At 31.8% G+C, this 9587-nt stretch overlaps 1 protein-coding gene across 1 annotated transcript; it reads left to right on the forward strand.

Moving 5' to 3' along the window:
* Positions 1–1941: 1941 nt before the first annotated feature.
* On the forward strand, positions 1942–2909 carry LOC121256658 (glycine-rich protein 2-like). The gene has a single exon (XM_041157508.1). It carries the CDS (start codon positions 2068–2070, stop codon positions 2656–2658), a length of 591 nt encoding a protein of 196 aa, XP_041013442.1. The 5' UTR covers positions 1942–2067; the 3' UTR covers positions 2659–2909.
* Positions 2910–9587: the final 6678 nt, after the last annotated feature.

Raw genomic sequence — 9587 nt, forward strand, 5'->3', positions numbered from 1 at the left:
TGTTGAAGCTATGGCTGCTCTAAGGGATTTACAAATGATTTTAAATTTTGAAATCTCAAATCTGGTTCTAGAAAGGGATTCATTGACGGTTATTGATTAAATTCAATCACGAGTTGATAATCTCTCAAGACAAGGACCTTTGATTGTCAAAAGAGAGTCGCTACCAGATGGATTGGTAAGATACCCTGTTTTACACCTGCGAATGAATAGTTGACATGTATAGATTGTAGCAAACTAAACAAGAAAATCGCATGCAGAGAATCACATTAATTTCTTCATATGAAATACCCAGCCTCTCTCTCTCTCTCTCTCTCTCTCTACCCTGCGTCACCCTGCTTCCCTTGCGCTCTCTCTCTCTCTCTAAAATACATTGTCTCTCTCTTTCCCTCCCTCCCTCTTCCCCTCCCTCTCCCTCCTTTGAAGTTTGAAAGACTCTCTCCTTCAAAACCCCCCCTTTCCCTCTCCTCCGAATGTTGTCCCAAAAACAATCTGCCATTACAAATCTTGAGCAGCCTTACAAGGGGAAAAAACAAATAGAAAGTAACAAATTCAAACTTTGAGTAGCATCACAATACAAGCAAACAAACCCAAATCATCTATGGCCAACTTAATATGCAGAATAAACAAATAAAAAGTTTACAGGTATTTGCTAAAATCGAGTGGGTTCCAGATCAAGTTGAGGGAGATGGGTTCGTTCCAAATCCCTCGGTGGAGATAGGTTCTGATTCGTTCCAAATCTCTCGACGGAATCTCTCGACGGAATCTCTTGATGGAGATGGGTTCCAAAAGGGTTCAAAATCTCTCAATGGAGATGAGTTCGGGACGACGAGATGAAGGAAGAGGAGAGGAGGGGAGAGTTGTGTGGGGAAGAGGAGAGAAAATTGGAGAAATTCACTCAACTTGCACACACCATAAGGCACATAAATTCCATATGTGTTGAAATTTCATTGGCTGGTGTAAAGTAGAAAATAACACCTAACCGGTTTGAAACTTTTCTCTTATCAAAATTTAGTTTTTTTTATAAAAATTTGGAGATTCTTGAGGTAATCCATGTTGCTGGATAAGGCAATAAAGTAGCTCATTTGCTTTTAAGAAATGTTAGACAAGTGGATAATGCAATATAACGGTGGTATCAATATCTAGATAGAGTTTTGTTATTCATCGTCTCCACACATTACATTTTATTTATTTATTTTTGTTTTAATTCTTCTTAAATTAATTAAATTTTTTTACTCATCATTCATATATCACATATTTAATAAGAGAAAAAAAAAGTGAAGTGTATAATATATGAAAATGGTAAACAAAATTTTTCATCTAGATATCATCATTGTTAGATTTATGAAAGATGCAGCTATGTAATTAGTTTTTTTTTTAAAGAGCTATGTAATTAGTTTTGATTCTAAGAGACTGATATGATAAATGATATAGGAAAATATTTGTATAATTGCTTGAGTTTGTTCTCTCATTTTGATCGTTTATATATTTAATTTTTTGTTACTTAATAATTAAAACAGTGACTTTTAGTATATTGATGTATTTTTAATTTTTTTAAAATATTTAAATATGTTAAAAAAATATAAAAAAATAAAAAGTTAAATTTGTATTGGAATGTAGCACCACTCAGGATGGGTTTGGATAGGCAATTCAGATGAAATGAGATAAGATGTTTTATCAAAAATTAAATAAAATATTATTAAAATATAATTTTTTAGTATTATTTTTATTTTAAAATTTGAAAATGTTAAATTATTTATTATATTTTTGTATAAAAATTTAAAAAAATTATAATAATAAAATGAAATAAATATGACGTGGCCTGAATGGATAAGCCAGCGAATAAAATTTTGTTCTTTGTACCATAGAAATACGATCCAAATTGCTAGCCTCAACTCAACCGTCCGATCCCTCGATAATGGGTCCCCATCCCATTTATTCTATCGCAACTTTGACGCAACCGTAGAGCCGAGGCCAAAGTAAAAACAGAAGAGAAACAACCTTTCCTCCATGGCCAACTTCTGCTGACGGAGAATTTTCTGGAACGTTCGGGATTGTTTTAGCTTAGCAATGGCCGAGACCCAGAGATCCACGGGCACGGTAAAGTGGTTCAGCGCTCAAAAGGGGTTCGGGTTCATTGCTCCGGACGAAGGTGGTGAGGATCTCTTCGTCCACCAGACCTCGATCCGGTCCGACGGGTTCCGCACCCTCTTGGAGGGTCAGCCGGTCGAGTTTTCCATTGACTACGGCGAAGACGGCCGCACCAAGGCCGTGGATGTGACTGACCTCTCCAGATCTCGCCGCCCGGGCTTTAGTCGCGGAGGTGGCAGGGGAAGAGCCGGTAATTTCAGTAGATATGGTGGCGGAGGCTTCGCTAGTGGTGGTTACGGTAGGGGCAGTGGTCAGAGAGGTGGAAGGAGCAGCGGAGGCTATGGTCTTGCTACTGGTGTTGGCGGTGGTGGTGTTGAGTGTTACAATTGTGGGCGAATCGGTCATTTGGCTCGGGAATGTTATGAACAAGGTAGTGGAGGGGGCGTTGGCGGTGGCGGTGGAAGCCGGAGATACGGGGGTGGCCACGGATACTCTGGTGGTGGCGGTGGTGGAGTGTGCTATAATTGTGGGGAGGAAGGGCATTTTGCGAGGGATTGCCTTAACATTTAGAATATTCGAACTTGGGTGTCCAAGTGAAATGGGCTTATAGATTTTTCTGGGTTTGTTACAGATTTTATTTTATTTGATTTCATTTGGTGCTTGGAGATTGTTCTTATCTTCTTGGGGATGGAATGCTCGGTGAAGATGAATCAGAAGCGCTGTCTTCTTTTTTCTCACCGATTGTTTCTCGTTGTTGGGTTTTTGGGTGTAAGCTTGATTACCAAATACCGATATTTCGTAATAGATTCTTCTTCTTCTTCATCTTCATCGTTCTCATAACCTTCATAATTTGTTCAGTATGGGATTTGAATTTATGAATTTGTATATTTGTTGATACTTCTGATTGCGAGCTCTTTTCCTTCCTATTATTTGTTTTTTTGGTTTTTTTCCATTTCATTATTTGTTTTTCTCTTTTATTGATGCCATGAATGTTGAACAGCTATGGTCGTCCTTGTAGATTTTATATGTTTAGGTTTTATGAATTTTGCTTTTAAGAGCCCAAAAAATTATTTTCGTTTGATTTAGTCCTACGTTATTCTTCAAAACATGATTGCAAAATTGAGTGAGCTCCACGCGGTGCCGCTTAGATTGCCAGCATCTTCAGCCGACTTTGAGGTGGTCTCTGATCACCATGGCCGGCACGGAGAGAGGGGCAGGGGTGGCTGGCACGGGGGAGGGGGAGAAAGAAAGAGAAAAATAAGTGGATTGGATTCAAAGATGAGTTGAGATGGATTGAGATGATTTATAAATAGTAGAATAAAAATTAAATTATTTATTATATTTTGTGTGAGAATTTGAAAAAATTATTTTGAAATTTGAAAAAATTGAATTGTTTATTATATTTTGTATGAAAATTTGAAAAAATTATAATGATGAAATGAGATAAATTAAGATAAATTAAAGTGAATTTTAAATGCAAATGAGACAGTATGAAGAGCTGTGGCTAGCGTGCCACATTAGTGTGTGAATCTCTTTATAAGATTCTTTTGTGTATACAGTATTTTCGAAAATTTTATAAAGTTTTTGGACATCACAGTTCTCTAGTTCAATATGTGGATGGAATAGATGGTTCTAGCAATCTTTATCCCGAAAGGATTTCCTTCTTTTGGTGGTAGTTGTTGAACATAATTTTCGTTGTTTTTTTGTTCTTTTTCTGGTCCATGGATGTGTCCGTGGGTTATCTACATGCTCTGTTCACTGCCTTCCAAAACTCCCGTCCAAACACATTTATTTGTATAGTATACACGAAAGAAGCCTGGTCCTGGGCCATGGCGAAAGAGGTAAACTATTATTTTCTTAGTCATTAATTAATATGTGTAGGGGGGCTGAGCTTGCGATCTCATACACCTTATCCTTGTTTGCAGCCACTGAGAGGTTTAAGATTGCATTCCAACCTTTTGGCCTGATTTTTGTGAAAGGTCTTAGAACTTGTTCTTATAACTCTTTTTGTCTTAATTGTCACCGTTCCTACCTTCTTGTTTTGGGGAAAATTTTAATGCAAGTTGTTGAGAAATAAATATAGACACATGAGACAAAGATTAATTTCATTTATCCTCATAAGATCACTCACAATAGCTTATCTATTTTTCATTTTTATGTAAAATAACTATCAATATTTTAAAATAAGATTTCCATTGGATTATGTAAAATCAATGCAAAATACATATGAGCTAGAGTGATTCTCTACATTTAACATGTATTATTCATTTATGTAAATATTTTATATTATTTCTTTTTTTTTCTTTTTCTTTTTTTATATCTCTCACATTTATACTTTTATTTATAAAACATGAAAAAGTTATAATATTATTAAAATACTTTATTTTAATAAAAAAAATTATTCTCATGATGAAAACTTTGCTAAACATAGAAAATGATAAAGAATTCACAAAAAAAAAAAAAACTGGATAATGGGTTTTTTCTTTTTTATTTTTTTATTGGACTATAAATTTCATTTTAACAACGGGGAGATACTACAATTATATTAATACATTAGAAATGTTGAAAGATCTAAAAATATTATAAACTTAATATTAATTAGAGAAAATATTTAAAAGTAATAAAGAAATAAAAAATATTTAAATGATATGGAGAAATAATAGATAAAGTGATGCATAATGTATTGTAAAAGTAGCTTTTTTTTTTTTTTTTTTCCTTTTGACATTGTATTGTAAAAGTAGTTAGCTAAAATAGAAAAAATAAATTTTGGTTAGTTATTTAGATGGAAATTTAGATGAGTGAATGCTTTAGGTAATCTGGCAAGTGCGATAGTTTAGTTTTAGACTGTGTTTAGATGTTGAGCTGAGCTCAGTTTGATTCTTTATTAATAGCAATGAGTTGAGTAGTGGGGGGACTTATGTCTGACACATCTAAACTGAGTTTAAAATATATTTAGATGTTAAGATGAATTTAATACTTTTTATGAAAAATTAAAAAATATTGTAGGTCTCACGTATAAATATGTGTTAAGTTGAAAAAGATTGTGAGTCTCATGTGTAAGGAGGTTTTGAGTTGAAATGAGTTTAGTAATTTGAGAGTTGAATGTTTAGATGTTAGACTCAGTTTAAAATTAGATTGAATTCAGTTGAGTCTTGCAACCAAACACAATCTTAATTAAACAGAGCATTAACTTATTTAATACATCATTGTATTTGCATGCTGGTGCATACATAACTTCCTCCTACACTTCTCTATACTATAAGAGTTAATTTGTACGAATAGCTCAAAATCTTAGGATTTTACATTTTTTAAGTTTCTTCAGCACAACCTTGCGAATAACATTTTGGGCAACTTCAATTGCTTGTGCTTAGGGATGCAAATAAGAGAGTAGCTCGTGAAGAGTTCAAGCTCGGCTCGTATATATTAAGTTCAAACTCGATTCATTTAATGAATGAGATATTCTTAAGCACTAATATTGGTACGATTATTCACCCGGATACTTGGACCCAGACCTAGGCATGTAATGCGACTCAAGTACCTACTTGGGTTGGTACCCGGAAAAATATGGATACTAAGATGACCAAATTTTCCAAAAAATCAACTCTTTTTCTTTTATTTTTTAAAACCGAAGTTACCTATGTTGTACTAAAAAATTTAGATACTCACGATTGGGCATAACTTAATTTTTTTTAAAAGTAAACTTGAATTATTGGTCTGGGTGAAACCTAGGCTAATAACCACCTGCTGAACTCGAATAATCGGGTTTCGAACTAGGTCAAGAAAAAAAAAAAAAAAAAAAAAGTCCTTATGAAAGTGCTAAATAATAGTTTGAATATTAAACGAGCAAAACTTATATAAACTTGGCTCAATCCGACTTAAACTTGTGAACAAAACTCATATAATCTCAATTTTGCTCATTTGGGTTTGTTTTAAAGCTCGTAATATGTGTTATAAATGTATAGGTTATATTTATTACATGTTAGTTGTATTTTATATACTTAATTATATATTATATCCCCAAAGTGTGTATAAGATACTTTGTCTAATTCTTTTTATTGAAAATATTTATGATATTCAATTGTGTATTTTATTACAAGTTATATATGTGATGTATCAAGCGGGCATGTTTGGCAATCATGAAATGAAAGTATCTCAAAATTCTCAATATTTCTTATAACTTCATTCTCAAATATCACTCAAACACAAAGTACTTCTCAATTTTAATTTTTTTATTTTTTCATCTAATCTTTAACTAATAGTTACTCAAATAGAAAAATCAATACGACTTTTACAAACTTCAAAATAAAAATTATATTAAAAAATTATATTCAAACAACTTTTTAACTTTATCTATTAACTTTCACAAACTCCAATAAAATACTTATTTTAAAATATATTCTTATTCGACATTTTTTCTTTCATTTTCCAAAACTCAATAAAACATATTCACTCAAACCATTTCATTAATATTCACAAAATTTTAAGATATTCTAAGCATCCAAACACACCATAATGTTTGTAATACAAGTTGTCCTATAAAATTAGTTAATTATGTATCATGTACTATAACATTGGTGTTATATATCAATATTTTAATTGTTGTATAGATTATAGCCCATTGTATAGTTATAAATGAAGAGGTGAATAAGCATTTACTTGAAATCGGATACCAAATTAATCTTAACTAATTAACTATAATTTGCATAAATAATGCATATTATAGCGTAAGTTGATAGTATTTTTTTAATTAAGGAATTATATTATTAATTAACCTTATAACCAATATGGTTTTCATTGTGCATATGACTTATTACTTCTATAACTAGAGCTAGCTTTTGATTTATTGTGCTATCTCTCTCTCTCTCTCTCTCTCTCTCTCTCTCTCTCTCTCTCTATATATATATATATATATTAAATTTTTTTTAGCTTATTACATTTATAGTATGTAATACTTTTTAAATTTATAAGTATAAATTGATCTATTTTATAAAAATTTATATCATAAGAATTTTTTAATTAAAACTATATGGTTGAATAGATAAATGGTTAAATTTTTTTGGAAAATTAATTCTTTTTATATTAATCAAAAGATAAGAGTAAAAAAATAAAAAAGCTCGAATTCAAGCAACTCAAATTCGACTCGATAGTTTATTTTTAATCACGAATATATATATAAATACGCTGAACTTTTTTATTCAAACTAGAGCCGAATTCAAACGAGATTATATATTAATCGAGCTTGGGCATCTTTATTTTAATTAGGCCTGATTTGGTTCGTTTACAGCTGCTGCGCGGTGCATAACTCTCATAAGTAATCTTCCGTTGTCTTTTGGACTCTTTGTTCGGAGTCAAAGTTACTTGAACAAACCAGTCTGACATTACAAAAACATTGCAGGTATATTTTTATTTTTATTTTTATTTTAAGTGAGTTAATTTTCGTTAAGTAAAAGAGAAAACGGCAGGTACAAGAAAATGTGAAATGAGTAATTTAACAGGTACTTATAATTTTATTTACGATAAATATTCAAGACTTATTTGTTTAGTTTTCTTTTAAAACTTAAAATTTAAAATTTTCAACATACGTGAAGAAGTAATTTTTTTATAAATTTTTCTTAAATACAATTAACATTTCTCTTTTGTATGAGTAATTCCGTATATACTTACAATGACTATATATATACTATTGTGTGTGCATATATTAGTGATTATGTACATAAGAGTTTAAACGCATTGTCAAGTTTGACTAGGTGCGGTTTGAACAGTGAGATAAAATAAGATGATTTTAGATGAAAATTAAAAGTTGAATAAAATATTATTAGAATATTATTTTTTAATATTATTATTATTTTAAGATTTGAAAAAGTTGAATTGTTTATTATATTTTATGTGAAAAATTTAAAAAAATTGTAATGATGTAATGAGATGAGATGAGATGAGATGAGATGAAATACATTCACTATCCAAACGGGGCTGAGCAACTTTCATATAATTTCAATTTACCTAAGCTAACGTTGACATGAATATTTAAGCATACAAAACAGCCATATATATGAAGCTAGCTTGATATAATACTCAGGTTCTTCTTATCTCTAAGGTTGTACCAGTCTCTATATATTATGATTAATTAGGTTCTTCAGCTAAGAAGCTGGTTTCTATGACATTCATGATCTCAAATGTATCAATTATATATAAAGTTTAAAAGAACATCTAAAAGTACTCTTGAAAAAACCAATCATGGATGAATATATATAATTATTTTTAAAAAAAAAAGATGTTTCTCTCCATTTCTTTAGAAAAATAAATGCCAAAAGGAAAAATAATGGATTAATGTTCTTTGCTGGAACGCCAACATACACAGGAGGATACGAAATCAGTTGCTGGAACACCAAAATTAAGATGTTTCTCGCCATTAGTGAATCTCCCAGCATGGCCATTCCAGATAGTGAAAGTGTTTGAAAATATTTGTGAATAGTAATGAAAAAGTATAATAGAATATTAAATAGTAGTAAAAAGTAGGTGAAAAATAATGAATAGTAGTAAAAGTAAGTGAAAAGTAATAATAAAGTAAAGAATAATAGTGAAAATGCTTGAGAGTATTTGAGGTACTCTCGTTAACTCATCTAAAAAATAATCAGAACACTGATATCCCAGATTCCCCACCATCCAAAAAACAGATCTCAATATAAAATTAATTATAAATCTACAAGGAGAGGAGGAGACAGGCTCACTTGATGTTTGAACACCCAGAAGGATAAGAAACACAGGCAACTCTCAGGTAGAATCGCTGGAGGGACGAAAGGAAGCTGGATCTGATAATTTGAGCTCTAGGGACTTTTTTGACATTTCACCACAATTTGAAGAGTAAATTACTATCAAGTCCATTCGTCAGCACACAAACTCCTATTCGGGATTGTACCTAGCAATTCTCTTTATATGTAGCCACACTTGCAATGTCTTATTTCTCTCTTTCCTAAGAAATGAGGAAGGCATTTCCTTGGACAACAATGATGTTTTCTCTCGAAAGAAAACTTTAAACCATAATTAACGGCCATATGTTTTCCAAACCATGCACTATTTTCCCAAAGCATCTTAATTGTTAACTTCAGTCTTCAGTCAAAAGGAATAACTATAAGGGACACACGATCTTAGTGGGCCATTCCGGCCTAGTAATCTTACAATAGCCAATCTTATTCAGCAAGTAATGGGCTAGCCCAAAGGTAACCCATAACCGATGTTCTTTTCCTGTTGGACATAGCCCGCAGCCATACAGATACAACCCAAACCCCTTTTTATCCTTTTGCCTGCGCCTTCTATTCTATCCAAGCATTTAAGCAAGCATATGTCGGTTTTCCCCCTTTTAGAACTGCTTAATCTAGCTAATTAACTCAGTATTATTGTGCAGTACAGTGCATGCATGTCTAACAGTCTAAGCATTTGTGAAGATTTTTGAGAAAGACGGGACCTGAAGAAGCAATATATATCAGAATCAGTACACTTTA

This window comes from Juglans microcarpa x Juglans regia, chromosome 3D (genome assembly GCF_004785595.1).
Source record: "Juglans microcarpa x Juglans regia isolate MS1-56 chromosome 3D, Jm3101_v1.0, whole genome shotgun sequence".
NCBI lineage: Eukaryota > Viridiplantae > Streptophyta > Magnoliopsida > Fagales > Juglandaceae > Juglans > Juglans microcarpa x Juglans regia.